At 46.6% G+C, this 20,821-nt stretch overlaps 1 protein-coding gene across 21 annotated transcripts in view; it reads right to left on the bottom strand.

The window, feature by feature from the left end:
• The window catches only part of EFCAB2 (EF-hand calcium binding domain 2), a 143,932-nt gene that overhangs the window by 26,778 nt on the left and 96,333 nt on the right, over positions 1–20,821 (bottom strand). For 13 of the 21 annotated variants that reach the window (XM_059412551.1, XM_059412554.1, XM_059412555.1 and 10 more), the window contains 4 exons: positions 14,567–14,646; positions 13,712–13,754; positions 13,534–13,600; positions 8,861–9,652 (listed from right to left, as the gene is read on the bottom strand). In XM_059412551.1, the coding sequence (XP_059268534.1) occupies positions 9,537–9,652; positions 13,534–13,600; positions 13,712–13,754; positions 14,567–14,646 (306 nt within the window). In that variant the 3' untranslated portion in view covers positions 8,861–9,536. Of the gene's footprint in view, positions 1–8,860; positions 9,653–13,533; positions 13,601–13,711; positions 13,755–14,566; positions 14,647–20,821 lie in introns of those variants that run through there. The other 8 variants (XR_009406557.1, XR_009406558.1, XR_009406559.1 and 5 more) reach the window with 3 other exon arrangements.

Genomic DNA, 20,821 nt, shown 5'->3' with positions numbered 1-20,821 from the left:
TGCAAGTGTCACCTCCTTGGAGAGGACATCCCATATCGCCCTGACTGGAAGGGTGCCCTAACACGCTCTTATCCTTGTCTTGTTCTCTGCAGTGTTTATCCCTATGTGACATATAGATTGATTGACTTCTTGTTGTCTCCTTGCCTAGAAGCCAAATTCCATAAGGGTAAGGACTTGATTTTGTTCACTAGAGCAGTTTCGAGCACAGAGTATCACTGAAGAAATGTTTATGGAATGAATGAAGTTAAAATGACATGTCTGCCTTTTTTCATAAAATTCCTGAGGTCACTAGTTTAGGAAAACAGCCTTCCTGATTCCCAGAAATACTCCAAGGACCTGAACTCAACCTCATTACGTAATTCTCAAAGACTTACTATGAAAGAGCATATTTCTATTGGTCACTCAACAGATATTGACTGAGCACTTTGTAGTGACAGATACATATCAAGCCCTTTATGCTCAGAGGATCTCTACAAGGTAAATATGATGACTGCTATATTATAGCTGGGCAACTGAGGTAGAGACCCATCCAATGACCTCTCCCAGGTCACCTATCCTGCACCTGGCACAGGTGGAAGCCCAGAAGCAGGTCCATTGTTTCCCCTAAGCCATGCTGGAAAGCTATTTTAGCATGATCTTCAAGCCATCTCATTCCAGAACATTCTCTCCCACTCAGTACTAGCAGCAAAACCTACAGGAGCCCAGAAACGTCTTGTGATTCATCCTGTCATCTCCTTCTATGAAGCCCTCTGGGAGTCCTACACACAGAGCTGGCTGCTTTCTGCTCTAAAAATCCCAAAACCCTTGTTCCAATGCAGAACACTTACTGCCTGGTGTAACAGCTTGTCTTGAGGTCTAGTCCATAAGATGGAAACCTCTCAAGGACAAGGACTGTGTCTCATTCATTGTGGCATCTCTGTCCAGATCTGTCTGGAGCATACTGGGAATTCAATAAACGTTGACTGAATGAGCAGATGAATTGTGTTAGGAACTACAATTATATCTCAAGAAGCTGGTAGTAGAGCAGAGGGCCACTTAGACCCTCGTTCTGGCTTCGGTGATCACTCTTCCTGTCTTACTGGCATGTTTATTTCCCCAGCTCCTATTTCTTTGCTTGAACAAGTGGGACATTATTGCCAACTGTTCTGTCTGACTGTGGGATGTTCTTCCTCATGACCTCCTCCAAGTGGTAACTGTTTAGAATGAAATGTAACTGTTTAGAATGAAATCCCAAAGAATTGGGATTTTTTTTTAAGATTTTTATTTATTTATTTGAGATAGAAAGAGAGAGCATGAGCAGGGGAGGGGCAGAGAAAGAGGGAAAGAGGGACAAGCAGGCTCCCCACTGAGCAGAGAGCCTGATGCAGGACTCGATCCTAGGACCCCAAGATCATGACCTGAGCCACCCAGGGGCCCCTTGAATTGGGATTCTGCGTAATGATGCGCTTTGTGGGCTCCATCTCACAGCAGCCGGGGCAGAGGATGGGGGCGGTTCTTGTTTCTGTCTGGCTGGAAACTGTCTGCGAGGGCTCAAATTGGGTGCCTCCTGGAGCTAATCCAGCGGAATCCTTCTGCACACATTATCATGAGCCTAGAAAGTTCAAGTCATCAATGGAATGCAGACATTGAAAAAATCAATAGATACTATTTTTGCCTATCAAATTGGCACTATTAAAAGCCCCCAAATCACTGAGGGTTTCACTAGAATAGCTTGAAAGTACATTCTTAACAATAGGCTTCTAAATACAGATATCCCCGGCTCTTTAAAGATGACTCAACCATTCCATTTCCAGGACTGTATTCTAAGCCAATAATTAAGATTTAACTACCTAGATGTTCATAACAATTTATCATAATAGAGAAAAATTAGGAATTATTTAGATGACCGGGAACAAGGAACTAGTTAAATAAATTACAACAGATCCCAACAATTAGATACTATTCTGTGATTAAATTTATATTTTGGGTAAAGATACATGAACGCAGAAAAATTGTTCAGGGTGTATTGAAGTACAGATCGCGTCATAGGAACCTTGCCATAAATTTGTGCTGGGTTTAGTTCTCCTCCCCTGGGTGGGGGCAGGGGTAGCCAGTGGTTGAATGATCTCTGGGATGATGCCTGCCTTCCGTGGATGCCTGGAAGGAGGAAGTCCTCAGCTCCCACCCCCCAACCCCGCTCTCCCTCCTGGGACTCTAACCTGAGCCTGTGAGAGGTCACTCCCCTATGACGGGCTGTGCCGGTTAGGAGGTGGTTGCTATGTCTTGCCCCTAGCTTCTTTGCCCCCAGAAAGCCCTCTTGGCTCTTCTCTGCCCTGAGCCTCCTTCCCCGGCTCCCATGGGCTCTGTGAGCACCTCTGCCTCCCAGTGAATAAGCCCCTCTTGCTCCGGTTAAGCAGACTTGTTTCCATCCTTACAGTCAAGAACCCCAACCAATCGACTCCACAGGGATACTTTGAAGAAGCTCTATAAAGCTACATAGTCTTGGTACTATGTAGTCTTGGGACACCTGGGTGGCTCAGTCAGTTAAGCTTCTGCCTTTGGCTCAGGTCATGATCCCAGGGTCCTGGAATCGAGTCCCGCATCGGGCTCCTTGCTCTGCCGGAGACCTGCTTCTCCCTCTGCCTGCTGCTCTCCCTACTTGTGCGCACTCTCTCTCTCTCCTCCCAAAAAATATATAAATAAATTTTTTTGAAAAAAAGAATACATAGTCGTCGGTTTTCTTTTCTTTTTGCTTCCTGGTATTTTCCAGTTTCTTTTTAATAGCTCTGCATCGCTTTAAAAATACTATACCGATTTTTAGAGGATTTTACATTTTACATTGCTTTCTCAAAAGACCCTTTCCACTGGAGATTGTCAAAATTAGAATCAGATCTGACCAGCATGCATTGCATCGGTCACTGGGCCCAGGTGTTAGGAGGCACATGTCAGGAAGGCAGGCAGGTGTCCTAAGGGCAGCCTGGGGTGGCTCGGGCCCCTACACACTCTCGCCCTTTACTAAATATATGGCTGCCCAGTGAAGCAGAGCATTCACAAATGTTACCTGGTTTTAACAAAACGAGCCTCCCTAAACGGACAGGAGGCTTAGAAAGTTTCCCACAAAGTGGCCTGGAATGGAAAATAGCAGGAGTGTTGTTAGCAGAAGCAAGTTCCAAGAAAATGGCAGAGCTCTGTGTCAGCTAAGTGACAAGGTCTCATCTGATTTTGTGAAAAGTGACTAAAAAAAGACTGTATATCATCAAGAAGACCAGTCGGCAAATCAGTTTACCATCATTCTCACTAACAACAAACTCTGCCCCCTTTGGACATCATGCCTTGGGCTCTGAGTAGAGCCACCACAGCTGGCAAGATATTTAAAGTGTCCAGGGGTGCCCGGGTGGCTCAGTCAGGTAAGCGTCTGCCTCCAGCTCAGATCATGATTCCAGGGTCCTGGGATCCAGCCCTGCACTGGTTCCCCTCCTCAGGGGAAAGTTTGCTTCTCTCTCTCCTTCTGCCCCTCCCCATGGTCATGCTCTCTCTCAAATAAAACAAATTTAAAAAAAAAAGAATAAAAACTAATTATTCAGATCAGAAAAACCCTAATTTGGGGGGTTTTTAAATAAGATTTTATTTATTTGAGCGACAGAGAGAGATGCAGGCTTCCCGCTGAGTAGGAACCCGAAGCGGGGCTTGATCCCAGAACCCTGAGATTATGACCTGAGCCGAAGGCAGAGGCTTAACTGACTGAACCACTCAGGTGCCCCATGAATGTTTTTGATCAAAATAAAACACTGCTTCCTCAAATGAAGGGGAGTTTTCTCCAGGGGGCAAGGTGAATAATTTATGCCACTTTAAAAGCACTATGGCTGCTAGCGAATTTTTAAAAAAAAGAAGAAAGATCCAGCAATCCCACTTCTGGGTATTTATCCAAGATAATCGAAAGCAGGGTCTGAGAGAGAGAGATACACTCACGTTCATGGTGGTTTTCCTCACCAGAGCCAGGAAGTGAAAGCAATTGCAATGTGGTGTCTAACCCCGCACAGCCTCCTTCAGACAGGACCCATACATTTACAAGTACCACTTTTTAAAAGAGTTTTTATTTATTTATAGAGAGAGAAAGTGTGAGCACACTAGTGGGGGGAGGGGCAGACGGAGAATCTTCAAACAGACTCCCTGCTGACCAGGGAGACAGATCTGGGGCTCCACATGGGGCCTGAGATCATGACCCTGAGATCATGACCTGCACCAAAACCAAGAGTCAGACACCAACCGACAGAGCCATGCCGGTGTCCCACGAGGTGAAAGCACTTTGGATGCCCACCGGTAAACGGATGGAGGAGCAAAACATGGTATGCATGTGCGACGGAGTCTCAGCCTGCCTTTGAAAGGCAGGAGATCCCGACACCTGCTCCAACATGCATGAACCTTGAGGACAGGATGCGGAGTGAAATCAGCCCGTCACAAAGAGACAAATAATGTGTGATTCAACTTACAAGCGGTATCTAACTCATAGTCATCAAACGCACAGAAACAAAGCAGAATGGTATTTGCTAGTGGCAGTGGGGAAAGGGGTGTTGTTTAACGGGTATAAAATTTCTGATTTGCAAGACGAAAAGGTTCTGGAGATCTGTTTCACAAGAACGTACATACACTCAGCACTACTGAACTGTACACTTGACAATGATTAAGATGGTTCATTTTATACTGTTGGGTTTTTTTTACTGCAGTTTTCAGAAAAAGAAAGACCAAGTGCTGCCTAAAACCCCCTAATTTCACAATCTAGTAGTTAACTTAAGAGCTTATAATTAGCAGCACCCGGATAGCAAATCTCCTGTTATCTCTACCAGCAGTGACTGAGGTGGCTCTCTACCCTCGGCCCGTAGATTAAATACATGATTACCTACTTGCCCAGCCAGGCAGTGGACCACTTCCTCCTCTCCTCCCCTCTCTCCTCTTCCTCCTTCACTCATTCCGCCCTACCCAGGCTGGTTTCCTATAAATAAAATTTGTGCCATGCCTTATACCCTTTAAAGAATTTTCACCTTCATTATTCATTTGATTTTCCTACCAGTCCTACAAGGTTGGTCTTCTTCCCACTTCATAAATTGGGACACAGAGACCCAATAGTATTAAATGTCTGCACCCACTGCCTTGTCAGTCTGTGGCAAAGCCCAGCTCCAAACCCCACACTTGACTGCGCAATCTAATACTGTCCCGGAGATTCGGTCTGGGGGCCTGATGGGACCCAGGAGCCCGGATCTTTTTTTTTTTTTAAGATTTTATTTATTTATTTGAGAGAGAATGAGTGAGAGAGAGCATGAGAGAGGAGAAGGTCAGAGGGAGAAGCTGACTCGCCAAGGAGCTGGGAGCCCAATGCGGGACTCGATCCCGGAAGTCCAAGATCATGACCTGAGCCGAAGGCAGTTGTTCAACTAACTGAGCCACCTAGGCGGCGCCCCCCCCCCCCGGATTTCTAATACACACCTCTCCCAGGTGTTCTGATGCCAGAGATTGCTGACCCAACTTGCAGACACACATGGCCGCCCCATCCGGCATGAGGTTGGGGGGGTATGTGACCAGGGGGCTCTTGGCTTCTTTAAAGTGCCCAGAAGAGGCAACATAGTGACACTGACCCTTTACAGGGAAGTGGCTGTAGGAAAAAGTGCTCTCTCATCCAAAAACAACTAGAAAAGGTGAAGGAGGTAAAGTTGGAAGGAAGAGAGAAAGATCTCGATGTATCACATGCCACAGAAAATAGTCCCGCCAGTGGAAATCCCGAGCCAGCCAACTGTGCTGAACGTTCTCTTTGCCTCTTAGCATCTGGCACTTGGACACTTGGGAAGGCGGGAGAAGCTGAGGTGGGCTCTGTTTTCCAGGTGGGGTGCACAGGAGGGGGCACCTGACCAGAGTGAGTCACGGGCAACACAGGGCAAAGCCCTGCAGAGCTGGGGGGTGGGGCAGGAGCTCCAGAAGCCAGGGTCACAAGGAAAAGCAGACCCTGCCCGAGAGACCAAGCACCCCTCTTGCCAGGAAAATGCTCTTGTGGTTGAAGTCAGAGGCTGGGGCTAAGTGGAGAGAGAGGTAAAATATGAACCGAAATGGTTTGAGTAGAAAGACAAATGTTCCCTTTGTGACTCCCACATTTATTCTGGAACTGGGGGATAAAACCAGATTTCTGTGGGACGTCTGTGTTGCTCCTTTTTGGGGGCCTTAAAAAAAACACACACAAATTTCTGCTAAAGATAAATGAATCAGATTCCAAAGAGCTAACTCTTATGACTACCAGAATTTCCTTGAGATAGGCTATGCAGCTGGACATCAGTCAGAACTTTCAGGAGAATTCTAGAAGGGACTACCTGATCCTCCTTCTAAGGGAGCACCGGTCCTCAGAAAGATGATGAAGATGTCGGGGTTAACTCACCAAACTGTGCTTCTCGGGCGCCAGGGTCATGCAGGGCAACAGGCTTCTGGAAGAGAACCTGGAGCCACCTGTGTGTCTAAACAAGTCCACACCTGGGTCTCCGCCCTGGGCACCAGCACACGCGTCACCGCAGCATGCTGGGGCTGGTCCATGCTGCCCAACGAGGAGCCCTTGGAGGCGCCGCCTTCAAGGACCTGTCATGTCCCTGCCACCAACCTCAGTGGCTGCAGTGTGTCCCCGAGGGGTCGAGTGTTCTTAGGGGTCACCACGCCCCCTCCCCACGCTGCTCTGCCCTGACCTAAAGGTATGGGGCTCAGACCCTCATCTGGAAAGTGACTCTCGCACACGTGGCTAAGCCAACCCTGCACTTGGGTTTCATCTTGGGTCCCATCGCTATACCTCCCGTAAGTGATGATTCCTTGCCCGCATCCATGTTTGCTATTTGTAAATGGAATGACCCTAAGGACAGGGTGAAGTCAAACTTCCAGCAGCCTGGGATATTACCCGGGAATGGCAGGGGAGCCCGTCACTGCCTCCCTTCTGGCTATACTGGTCGCTGTAGTGGAGGTCCCCAGACCCCTGTCCTTCAGTCTGATAGCTCTCCTCTCTGCCTCTGACCCTAGCACGCGGGCTCCAAGGGCCATCACTACCCCCACGTGCTGCTGGACCCAAGTGCCTTGACCTTCGGTTCCTTCCATCCCAGCTGACAGAACCCGAACCCTGAGCCGACACAGCAACCCGCCGTGTTTGCTCTTGAGCCTGGGTTATTGGACACAAACCTCCGGGAGTCCCTGAAAATCCTTACACGGTTTGCTCATCTCCTGCTCTAGAACCCACCACCTTCTTCCTCGTGCAAACATGAGAGAGGCCACTGGGAAGGAGCTGTCCAAGCTGGTTCAGTGCTCCAAGCCGTCCCAAGGCAACCCTTTCCTTGCTCTGCAATCCGGCCCCTCCTGCTTCCTCCAGGAAGAGCACAAACACCCGCGGGTGTCCACTCTCCTGCAAATAGCTCCTCCGCCTTGCCAGCTCTCTCCAGCCCGGTCCCTCAGCTTTCTGGCCCTCACTCACCAAACTGGCTCCTCAGAAGCCACCAGTGAGCTCGGTTGCCCCAGCTGGTGGACATCTTCCGTCTTCAACTCACCTGCCCTTTCTACGGCCCCTGTCTTCTCCTTGGGGTCCTCTCCTCCCTGCCCCTTGTGGGCTCCTCCTCCCCTGCCCGTCCTTAAATGCTGATGTCCCCCCCAGCCTGTTGACACTCTTCTTTTCCCCTTAACTACTACTTACATGTTGGAACCTCCACAATCCTTCTCTCTTGCCAGATCTTCCTCCTACTGCTCCAACTGATCGGCTGTCTCCCCTGGGTACCTCACTGGCTCCCTGATCCCAGGATGTCCACCACCAAACTCCCCATTTTGCCCACCGACCCTGACCTGCTTCTTGATTTCTTCGCTAAATAAATGGCTCTACCGTCCACCCCCTGGCCACCTGCTGGACTCTTCCCAACCTACCCCCTTCCACCAACCAGCTCCCTTACCACCTGGTCTCCCTGCTTCTGGTCTCGACTCTTCGAGATCATTTTCCACATGATTTACAAAGGATCTTTCTCTGTGATCTTTAGAAAAAGTCCAGATTCCAACAAGAAAACCCAACTGTATGACCAACTCGATATCCTCAATGGTACAGCTCCTGTGTACCACCCCAGTTTCATCTCTCACTGTGTTCCCCACATCTACATTACCTTCCATTCCCAGAGTGCTCCCTGTTTCCTGACACCCCCGGGGTGTCTGTACTTGCTGCTCCCCCGTGGAAACCCCCTGGGTCCCATCACCAGCTTAGTGAACTACTCACCTTGGTCAGTGTCGCCTGATCTGGGAGGTCCTTTCTGCTCAATAGACGGTTTTCTCGCCCCAAACCCACCCCCCAGGCCGAGTGAGCTGCCCCTCTTTTGCACTTCCACAGCACCCTGAATGTGCCCTAGCCTGAAATGGGGTTGCTGACTGACTTGCAGATCTCCCTCGCTGAACTGTGGCCTCAAGGAGTTAGAGCCCCCTCGCAGCACCAGTTCCTAACACAGGACCTGATAATACTCAGGAAGTGTTTCATGAACCAAGGAACAAACAGTGACAAATCACCTCTCCAGTAGCAGCCCCCGTCCTGCACGCCTGGAAGGAAGCATCATAAGCAACATCAAATGCTGGGGAGGAAGCACCTTCAAACAGGGATCGCCGTGTGCGCACGACAGAATACACAGGTTATGGGAGATTATTCATTTTCCTTCACCTTGTTTCCCCTCTGCCTTTGAGTCCCTGGGTCTTTCTCCGTTGGGATTCCCTGTGCTCAGACTTCATTCTGCTTTTCCCACTGCTGTCGCTCATGCGTACCACACAATTTCTCAATATTCTTATTCAGTATTCAGAACAATATTCTCACGGCAATTATTCTGAACAGCTAAGAATTCTTTTTTTGTTGTTTATTTTTCAATTTAAATTCAATGAGAATAGCTAAGAATTTGAAAGACCGGAAGACTACGGTCACTCCCTTACGTTGTCAATTTCCATTCAGTCTTCTTGTCTCTATAGAGTCCATGACCTCAACTCCGTTACCTGCTCTGCAAATGGAACACACTGAATCAGCACACTTACATTGTCACACTAAGTTACTAACATTTCAGATGAGATTTGTAAACGACACTCGTAAGGGGTTAACTATTAATATTCCTTTCAACAACCCCCTCCCATCCCGATGCAGAAGGCTCGTTGTTTGTTGCTTGTTTCGGCACGCTGATACTGGCCCTCACTTTGTGCTCACTCTGCCCCCTCCCAAGATCCTTCTATGCCCAACCTGGGGTCATTCTGGTCGTTCTTCATTTTGTCAGCATAATGGATTTGAAGGTCACTGGGGTTTTATTGTAGACAATCCACAACAATCCACAGATAATGTTAAAATGTTTTTAAGAATAAGCTTTAAAATAATTAGCCATTGGTCATTCCATAAAGCTAAACACACCAAATAAATTTGTGTTCATCTTTACAATCTAAAGTATTGCAAAGTAGTTGTCACTGGGCATTAATTATACAATGTGAAATTAACGAGGACAGGCCATCTCTACAGCCGTCCTTTTGATGAGTCCCCAGGGTGCCTAGCTCTCGTCCACCACCATCATGGCTATGTAGTCCTTGTAATGAATGGAATTCGATTCTGGGTCAACGGCAGCAGACAGCATTTCTTCCATTTCTTCCTGAGAAAAAGGCTCACCTGGGAAGGACAAGAAGAGAGTTTCCATCACTGACAATCTTCTGATCATTTTCTTTCTCCTTCTCTCAGCCAACTTCATTGCCCTGGAGCTGCCCAGGTCCCCGCTGGGCTGCTGGCTCCCCTCCCCGGGCCCTGGGGTCAGCGTGTCAACCCAGTCCGGAGATCCCAAGAGCAGGCTGCTGTGCCCCTGGCAGGTTTGGGACTTGTTTACCTTGTGGATGTTGTAGCTCAAACAAGCTATGAAATCGATCAGTTGAGCCAACCCAGCAGGAGAACATTAAGACATCCTGAACAAGGCTGGTTCTTTGAATTAAGGGTATTGGGATTGCCTAAGGATTCACCCAAAGTCCCAGTTTTCTAGGGCGTCTTATCATTACGTTCGCAAGGGTGTGAGGATGGGACCGCCCGGTCTCGATGCAAAATTGCTGAAGGGCGGAGGCTCGAACAGCAACCACCGTATCTCCGAATATCCCCTAACCAGGTCTGGCCGCTTCATGACGCCAGCTGAGCCCAGGGACAGATGCCATTTTTCCGCCCTGTCTAGACGGCCCTCTTTGTCACAGCTTTGGCCTAGTGTTGCTGTCAAACGGAACCAGAAGCGGCCCAGAAAATCTGTGGCTTTCGCCGGATTCAGAGAGCAGCGGAGGATCATCGCGGACATCGGTTTCACCAAGATGAGAAGCAAACTCCAGAAGAATGTTGGAAATACCACCAAGCACATAAAAAAGAATTTTGTCCTGATATGAAGTAAAAATACAGAAACATCCAAATCGCCGCTTTCCCCCCAAAGAGTCTTCTCTGAGCAGGTGAGTTACCAAGGTCTGTGGATCGCTCACCTTCTGAGCTTGCCACCTGCCCCATGAACAATCCTTTCTAGGCTGGAAGTCAGCTCGTACCACAGCAGTTATTCACATGGGATCGTGATGACAACGATGACAGATGATCAAACAAGGGGAGTGTGTCGAGTCCTTGAAACCGCCCTTACATCCTAAGAAAAGAATGCCTGCAGAGCCTACGGAGACGATTCTGACTCTCTCTTATACCCGGCTAAATCCACTGCCAGTGAATTCTGATGGGCACCACGGAAGTCCTTAAAAGTATGTTAGTAACAAGCATTTCTTGAGAATGGCTGTGTTCCAGATACTGACCTGTGTGTGCTTCAGATACGTTCACTAAGTTAACAGCCCAGCAACCTCATTAGAAGAAAGAACTGCTACTCCACTTACAGAAGAGGACACCAGGGGCACCTGGGAGGCTCAGCCTGTTAAGCATCCGACTCCTGATTTCAGCTCAGGTCAAGATCTCGGGGTCGTAAGATCGAGTCCCACAGAAGACCCACATCGGTCTCCCTGCTCAGTGGAGAGTCTGCTTCTCCCTCTCCCCCTGCTCCCCCACCCCTGCTGCTGCTCTCTCTCTCAAATAAATAAATAAATCTTAAAAAGAAAAAGAAGGAGCAGAGGACACCAGCACACAGATGCAAGGCTGCTTCCTCCGCTGCCAGAGAGGGGCAGAGCTGGGATCTGGATGCTGCCATCCAGCTCAAGGTCCATGAACTCAGGGACCACACTCGACTGCTCAGAACAAGGCCTTGCTCACAGTAAAATCCAGAAGGCAGCCACGCCGCTTCCTTGGGCAAGGAAGGAGATACGCAGTATTTGATTAAGGTTGGAAGGAGACTAGCTTAATGATTAAGAGCACAGTCCTGGGAGGTGGACTGCCTGGGTTTAAAAGCTGGGCGAGTCACTTCAACTCTCTGAGCCTCAGTACTCCTGTCTGTAAAATGAAGTGATAATAACAGTGCCTACTGAATGCGGTCGTTATGAGCACGAGAAATGTTATTATTGAAAGATCACTTAGAACGCTGCATGGCATGTGGGTGGTAATGTGCGTTTGTTTAAAAAAAAAATTTTTTTTTGAGATCTTCCCTGTTCCTAAATACTGTCTGACACCATACACACGCCTGGACAACTTGTAGGAATCTGAGTCCATATGATTTGCCACCTTCATCATGTGACATCCTGGGCATTCAGAAGGCATCATCCCAACCTAAGAATGTGTGGAGATGGTGAACAGCCACGCTGTATCCACGGCAGCCCGCTCCTGATTTCTCTGTCAGTCAGCAGCATCACCTCGATCCCATCACCAAGGTCAAAGACCCGTCACTCCAGCCCCAGTGTCCACCTCTGTCCCCCGCACTCCGTGACTCACCGAGACCCATGGGTCCTGCTGCACACGGTCCTGCTGTGGCTATCACTTCTTTCTGTCCAACACCCCCTCCTGCACCATGAGGCCCATGGGCCCAGCACCCTACAAGGCATCTGCGGTGCCCACATGGAGACTTCCAGCCCCCCGGGCCCAGGCTTCAATGGGCCCGTCCACACACGTCCCCAGATTTGTCTCTTGCTGGCTGCCAGCGAGACCTCTGGGTCCTCTCCCCTCACAGACTCCAGGATATCACAGTATCACACTCACCCCGGCTCCCTGCTACTGTTCACACCGTGTGATCAAGGGCGTCTCTCTCCATCGACCCCTTCACATATTCTTCGCTCATCTGCTCATTCATTCATTCATTCATTCATTCAACACAGACTTGCTGAGACAGACCGGACGGGCGCTGGAACGTGTAAGACTTCAGCCCTGCTCCCAGTAACTCACCCACATGAAGCCTACCGTCCCGAGAACCCACTGTCTTGTGCTGTGAATTGTCTCCCGTCACCTTTGATTCCCCCAGTCTAACATCCTGGAGAAATGGAGCTTTGAGTCCCTCCCACTGCCCTTAGTGCCTCCCACCGCCACACGGCAGGTCACCCTATTAACGACAATGAGCTCTTTCTGGCCATTTTGACTAAATTCACATTGCCTCATATAATCCAGGATTCACTCCCCTTAATTAATCTGTAGGATTAAGAGGCTGGCGCTTTGAAAGCCATTCCCTTCCCATCAAAGTGAACCCCTAAGACATTTGTTACAGCGTCCCAGAGCTTGGTGGCGGCTGTGACGGCCATGTCACTCTTGCCCTCGTTGTCCGTAGCCCCACATCGCGGTGGGTGAGGCCAACGTGGTCAGCCAGCGACGCAGGTGGACGCGGTGTTCGTCTCCCTTCCTCACAATTAGCTGCACTTTTGATTCCACCTCAAGCGATCACGACTCTGAATCACACTGGGCTCGATCTGGAAACCAGTGAACTGAACAGAGGATGGAGACTGGGAAGGTGACCAAGAGGGGCACAGTTTCAAGAGAACGCCCAGTAGGCCACTGACATTCAGGGAAAACAAACACATCAGGCAAAGCAGAGAGCGAGCGCCTCCAGGAAACATGGCGGCCCAGAGAGCCCAGAGAGCTCAGCCAATACGACGGCTCCGTGTGTGCGTCTATAGGTCAAGGTCAAAGCGAATACAGAGTTCCACCAGCAGAAAAAGCTGTAAGTTTTTGTGTGGATTCCATTCAATGGAGGCTGTATTATCTGTAAGTTCATCAGCTGAAAAGCTCTTCAAAAAGGAATTTTTATATAATCCAATTCAAATCTTCAATCTAGTAATAGGCATTGATTTCTACTGATTGACAGCTCATGTTTTCCAAGTGGCATAGCTTTTATTCTGAAAAATACTCTAACTGAATGCAGTGACTTCAATTTACAGCAGAATCTTTATATGTTGTAAAATGCTATAAGGCAAAAGTCAATCTTTCTTTAACCTACCCTTTGTCCACTTACCCCGCAAAACAGAAACCACTCCAATACCAAAATAATAGGAACCATAAATAACTCTTTGAAACTGAATGATTGATTTAAAGGTGTTCCTAGAGTTTTTCCATAATTGTTGTTAAATTATTAATCACTTAAATAAGTCACAGTTATAAAATGCATAATAAATGCCTTGTACCTTCTTCAGTCATATACTTGATCAGTTCTTCCCTAGTCAGAAATCCACGTTTAGATGGATCTAACACCTAAGAGAAAAGAAGGGTAGATATTCTATTTTTTGCTTGGTGAATAAGTTCACCAAATTCATAAGGATGAATTTTTCATATAAATATATGTAAAATCTGGAGCTTACACACCTCAAACGCTCGAAGAAGGGTATCTTCTGGAATTGGTCTGTATCTAATCATGCGGTAAAAGGAGAAACACCACAGTATTTAGCTCAGTCTCTACACAATAAATGATCACATAAAATGAAATAAAGCCTACTGATATGCAAGGATAATAACTTCCCTCATTGAAACATGTTTGGATTTCTAGAAGTTAAAGAAATTTCTGGAAGTTGAAAGCACTCCACACCCACAGAAGATACTGAGTTCAAATTCACTGGCCTACATGAAGATATCTATTAGCCTTTCTCATCATTATGAAAATATTTGGAAACGAAGTTTCTATAATAAACCAACTGTGGTAAACTAACACTACACGTTCCTTAGAAAAAGAATTAGGGTGAATTCTCACTGAGAGCTCACAATAGAAGATAATAAATACGTTGTTGATTTGTGCCTTGTGTGGCCTTTTTGCTCTGTGATCACACTTTGTTTATGAGATTAATACAAACATGGTTGATTTTTTTTTAAGATTTTTATCTATTTATTTGACAGAGAGAGAGGCAGGCAGAGAGAGAGAGAGAGGAGGAAACAGGCTCCCCACTGAGCAGAGAGCCTGATCGGGGCTCGATCCCAGGACGCTGGGATCATGACCTAAGCCGAAGGCAGAGGCTTTTACCCACTGAGCCACCCAGACGCCTCGTGGTTGATATTTCTAAGCACACTTCACCTGGAAGTTCAGAAGTATAGCGAAAAGTCAGAGGGAAGCGATCCCAGGATAAATATTTGGCTGAGTATAATACACAGAGTGAAAAAGCCAAGTGTTTTGAAATCAACATAATTCTCATCACTGCTTCAACTTGACAATTACATGTACTTTCTTACCTTCTTTCCAGCAGTACTTCGGTCATCACTGGAAGAAACTTCTCATATCGAATGTATCCGGTGGGTTCTTCTTCCTCTACCTAAACACTCAGTAAAAAATAGCCACTGATTACTTCAAGTGTATTGAGCAACACCATTTCCTTAAGCCAAGTGCTAGGGATTTGATAATGAACATTTTGGGGCCTGATCTCTGCTCACAGTTTTTATTTGGTAGTAGAGACACAGATAAACCAAAAAACAACAGAGCTGAGTGTCTAATTATAAACACAGTGAAGTGACAGCACATGGGTCTATCAGAGTGTAGAACGAAGGAAAGTTCTAGGCCAGATCAGGAAAGGCACTGGAGCTGATTTACAAAATGTGCGTAGAAGCCAGTAGGGACAAGAACCCAGGTAGAGGAGCCTGAGTGCCCTTGGAGGCCAGAAGCCTGGGAGGAGGGTGTGCATAGCGAGCCAGGAGGAGACTGTTTCCAGATGAGGCTGGAAGGAGAGAAAGACACCAAGACCTTGCAGTGTCTTTTGGTCCACGAAAGTGACTTTGGCTGTTATCCTAAGAACATCAGGAGATCCCTGAAGGTCTGGTAGGTGTGTGTGTAAAAGATCACACTGTTTGTGGGTGAGGTGGCTTCTGCAGTGGGCTCGGCAGCTGTGAGGGAGCCTGGATTAGAGCAGTGGCCATGAGGGAGAAGCGGACAGTTTCAAGAAATATTTAAGAAGTAAAAGCAATCGGACCCAAGGGTGCCTGGATGGCTTAGAGTTAAGCGTCTGACTCCTGGCTTCGGCTCAGACTGTATCTCAGCATCATGAGATTGGGCCCTGTGTGGGGCTCCACGCTCAATGGGGAGTCTGTCGGAGATTTTCTCTCTCTCTCTCTCCCTTTCCCCTGCCCCTCCACCTGGTCATGTGCGCATACTGTCTTTCTCTCTCTCTCTCTCAAAAAAAATTATAAACCTTAAAAAAGAAAAGGCAATAGAACCTGGTGCTGCATCTCTTCTGGGCAAGAATGAGAAAGAGAGCGGTCAAGGATTCGGACTTGCACAAATGGGATGGAGTGACGCTCTCCTGTGATAAGGAACATGGGATAAGGGACCTGGTTCGAGGGCACCCAGGTGGCTCAGTTGGTTGGGCGGCTGCCTTCGGCTCAGGTCATGATCCCAGAGTCCCGGGATCGAGTACCACATCGGCCTCCCAGCTCCACGGGGAGTCTGCTTCTCCCTCTGACCTTCTCCCCTCTCAAGCTCTTTCTCTCTCTCTCTCTCTCAAATAAATAAATAAATGTTTTAAGGTGGGGGACGAGGTTAGAGAACCAATCATATCTCAAGGACCAAAATACCTATCAAATCACTGTGATAGTTACTAAACGCCTACACAGTTAAGTTTGTTATACTACCACTAAATAAGAGAACACTAGACCTGAGAAAGAAATTTTGCTACTGAGCACTATTAGATGAGCAGGAGAGACTCCTGCCCTTTGGTTCAGCTTCGATGGTGTGGCCGAATAAAACACTATTGATCTGAACGTTCATGTCAGGCTATTTACAAGGAGCTGTAAATTTCCACTCCCTTTCAAAGTTTCTATTAAAAGGCTCATCTATCCCAATTCAACAGTGGACCTTTTAGCAGATTTATTCTTTGAGAAAAAAGCAAGAAATCTGTAAGTTGCCGCTAAGTGGAACATGCTGTTGTCCAAATGACTCTTTTTCAGTGTTTATATTGGATGTTCTCACCTAGCATAAGGGGAGCCCTCAGACTCCACTATGGAGAGAAATTGTCATCCATCGAATGACAGAATGGTCCTCCACAATCTCTGAGCCCATCAATCCTCGAACCATTGTTTCGGCCGTCTCTATGTACAAGGCAAGATTTTGCAAATTAATGTTCATCCAGCCCTGATGTGCTTGAGTCACACTCTGTAACCTACCTATCCCTGGAGCCTCTTAAAAATAAAATGTCAATCCCATGAGATGACCTTTGAAGGGATAATTTTTATTTTTATTTTTATTTAATTTCTTTTCAGTGTAACAGATTTCATCGTTGAGGGATAATTTTTAAATTAAAATGGAGAGTTTCTATGCTGATGACTCCAGAAATGGGTTTCGGAAGCTAGACGAATGGTTTGTTTCCTTCTCTACCCTCACCCCCACCCCCAACAAATCACTGCAGAGCAAACAGTCTTGACCTTGAGAAATCGAACCCCCCCCCCCGGTGTTTTATGAGCATCTTCATCCATCTACAAAAGGTCTGTAGTGTTTCCAAAGGGAAGTCACCTCTCTAGCACTCTCTCCACCATGCGAAAATTCGCAGCATGTCGTGTGTGCCCCGTAGTGGTCCCCGGGCTCCCACAGGACTTCCACGAGCCCCCAGTGCTCTGAACGCAGGGGTGAAAATGGCAAGCATTCTGGCCCCGTCTGTTTGTGAAGAGCCTGAACGGCACAAAAACAGCAAGTGAAAGCAGATCTCCAGCTATCAGGATAGCTGAGGAGGCATACATGCTTTCTGACTTTTTTGAAAGTCAAAGAGGAATAATGAATCCACAGAAGGCTTGTGGTTACAAAGGAAGAAGAAAAATAAGTAAATCCATCTTCATCTCAGGCAGACCTGAAAATCTTTCTATGACCCAACACTGTCCTCTAGAGGCCACATCTAATTCCTTCCTCTGTATGAAAAGATATGCAATGGCATAAAAACAATAAAACTATATGACCATTCTTGCTACCATGTTAGTAACCTGTTTAATATATACGTAAAAATATTTTATATCATAAAAGGTTTCTTAGTATTTAACCTTTTGGGGGGCCTGGGTGGCTCAGTTGGTTAAGCATCTGTCTTCATTCAGCTCATGATCCCAGGGTCCTGGCATCCAGTGGAGTGGGGTGTCCTGCTCAGTGGGGAGTCTGTTTCTCCCTCTCGCTCTGCCTCCCTGCCTGACTTGTGCTTTCTCTCTCTATCATAAATAAAATCTTAAGAAAAAATAACCATTTTAGGGGCGCCTGGGTGGCTCAGTGGGTTAAAGCCTCTGCCTTCAGCTCAGGTCATGAACCCAGGTCCTCTGATCGAGTCCTGCATTGGGCTCCCTGCTTGGCCAGGAGCCTGCTTCCTCCTCTCTCTCTGCCTGCCTCTCTGCCTACTTGTGATCTCTGTCTGTCAAATAAATAAATAAAATCTTAAAAAAAATAACCATTTTATTTTAGAATAGTTCTAGATTCAGATTTAGATTTAGAAAAGTTGTAAAAAAAAAAAAAAAAAAGAAAGAAAAAGAAAAGTTGCAAAGACAGTGCAGAATTCCCACCATACCACCTACCCAGTTTTCTCTGTTGTTAACCCTTAGATCACCATGGTACAACTTTATTGTTTGTTGTCACAATTAATTAAGTGATATAGATACATTAGAATCTACTAAACTCCACGCTCTATTTGGATTCCATTTGTTTTTCTAAAAGTCATTTTTAGGGACACATGGTTAAGCATCTGCCTTTGGTTTGGGTCACGATCTCAGAGGCCTGGGATCAAGTCCTGCGTCAGGTTCTCCCTCTGCCTGCTGCTCCCCCTGCTTGTGCTCTCTTCTCTCTTTGACCAACAAATAAAATCTTTTTTTAAAAAGTCATTTTAAAAATATGGTAATTCCTCTATCATCACAAGGAGACAAGATTCTGAGCATCTGGAAACAAGACTGGAGACAGGGAAGGATAAGATGTGATTCTATTATTTCTGCTGCAGACAAATTAGTCAACTTTATGAGGCCATAGTAAGACTAGACAAAAACACTACTTGCCAGAAATGTTATGCAACAATGGCTCTATGATTATTAGGCCCACATATTAAAATATGTCATTTTAATGAAAATATGTCATTAAGATTTAATAGAAATATAGCACATATCGAACTATATTCGCATGTGTGTTTATGTGTGTGTATGTGTAGAAGGGGGATATATACATAGATATAGGGAGAGAGAGTGAGTTATGGGTTGAGTGCATCCTCCCCAAATTCATATATTGATGTCCCAACCCCCAGTACCTCAGAATGTGATTTATTTGAAGAGAGGGAATTTACAGACGTGATCAAGTTAAAATGAGGTCAGTAGGGTGGGCCCAAATCCAATATGACTGGCATCCTTATAAAAAGGGGGAATTTGAACACAGACATGAACACAGGGAGAAAGCCATGTGAGCATGAAGACAGCTGTCTACAAGTCATGGAGAAAGGCCTGGAACAGATCCTTCCCTCACAGACACCAGAAGGAACCAACCCCGCCCATGCCTTGACTTTGTACTTCTAACCTCCAGAAATGTCAGTTCATCAATTCCTATTGTTCAAGCTATTGTTAGTGGTACTCCGTTATAGCAGCCCAACCAAACACACACAGGTACACATACACACACACATACACACAGAGGCATACACATACATATATGTACATATATACGCACACATATATATTTTAAGCGTGCACGACTCACTGTAACCCAAAGACTTTGAATCGCTATCAAGCTTATGTCTCTACACTCACCAACTGGAGATTAACAAAGATACTGGAAATTCAGAACTAATTTTACAAGAGTTGATACACAGAAAAGAATGCAGCTCAGACCTGCTTTCCCTGAGAGAAAACTTAATTAACGACTAATAATGAAATGAACTCAAGAAACACCCAGGTAATAGCGGACATGTTGGAAAAGACTGAGAATTCGTGGCCATTTCTCCACTCCAGCAAGCCCTGGGAACACCCACTTCTCTTCTGTATTGGGGAATTAAAAAAAAAAAAAAAATAGGCGTTGCCTTTCTCATGGAAAAATACCCCAATACAGTCACAATGTGAGACAAAGAACCGTTTAACTAACCTGCTCCCCTCGCATCCTCCTCTGTGACAGGGAGAGCAGCAGGTCTACGCGCCACAGCCGCTGTGAAGTTCACGTGTGACGGGACACGAGGTCCCGTGAACCGCGAGTCTCTTGCTACGATTATGATGCTTTCTAGCAACAGCGCACACACGCCTGGTTCTCTCTCTCTCTCTCTATCTCTATCACACCTCCTCCTAAAAGAATCAATCTCTGGGGCTGAAATCTCCAACACAACCTCCTTGACTCACCCGGGGGGCCCTAACTTGCTTGTACAGAAGTCTGGTCCTGCCATCTGTCTGCAAATGCCACTTCCCGCGTGGGGAGAACGTACTCCCTTTCCGGACAGATCTAACACCTTGTGCCTGGCCCCGCCCCCGGCCTAGAGGACAGGGCATGCCCTCCCCCTCCGCTGGCTCCCTTGGTGCCTCTTTGGACTGACTGATGGGGGTGGGGGGGTCGTACCAACCAGCCACCAAACACATCCCTCCTCTTCAGAAGACAAAACCAAGCCAGACCAATAGATCTGGTTACCGCCAACAGGAGCAAGGCAAAGTAAGTTATGGTCTCGCTTGCTTCAGCCACCAGGAGAGATAAGGTGCTGCAAAGGAGGTAATAATTGGCAAGTAGCCTCGGCAGCAGCCCCCCCCCCCCACAGTCTCTTGCCGCTCCCCCCGCTTCCTGGCATGAAGAAGGCTTAGTAAATGCACACGGTGTGGGATTTCTCAAAAGATCAACATATATCTAAGTCTCAAAGCCTGAGGCAAGTACTGTTTCTCAGTCCACTTTGGCAAAAGTCCATTTTCTTAATCTGTTTTGGCTTCTGCAGGAAGTCGGGCACAGGGAGGTGAAGTGCTCACCTTGTCCGTGATTGGGTCAGGCGTTTTGATGGGACCACGGCCCAGAGGTCTTTACCTCCAATCTCACAGGGAAATCATCAGGCCATCCTTTTTCTCATTAAAGCATTATTTATTTTAATGCCAAAGTCACTGAGTAGATGCAATAAAACACACAGTGAAAATTCATTTCTCCCCAGTGACACAACCCTCAGTCAAGAGATTGAACTATTTCATGCTTCACAAACACCAGATAATATCAGTAGTTAAGATGGTTTATAAAGCACCTACATTTCAACTAGTTCCAGGTCACCAAATAAGATAGACATAACATTTTTTACCTGTTTGCAGTTAAAAAAAAAAAAAAAAAAGCCATGAGATATTTCAAGTTAGACTCTAAATAACACATTCAAATTTTGGTGTAAGTCATGTTTCAAAATGAAAACAGGACAATTTAGAAACTATTTCTCCATCTTGGATGGAATAAAAGAATAACAAAGGTTCATTGGCATTTGCCCCCAAAAATTACCTTAACAAATGAAGAATTTTTTTTTTTTTTCAGAGAGAGAGAGAGAGCAAGCA

This window comes from Mustela nigripes, chromosome 10, assembly GCF_022355385.1.
Source record: "Mustela nigripes isolate SB6536 chromosome 10, MUSNIG.SB6536, whole genome shotgun sequence".
In the NCBI taxonomy this organism is placed as follows: Eukaryota; Metazoa; Chordata; class Mammalia; order Carnivora; family Mustelidae; genus Mustela; species Mustela nigripes.
Note: the sequence above shows the minus strand (reverse complement) of the source record. Positions and strands in the feature narration are given on the sequence as shown.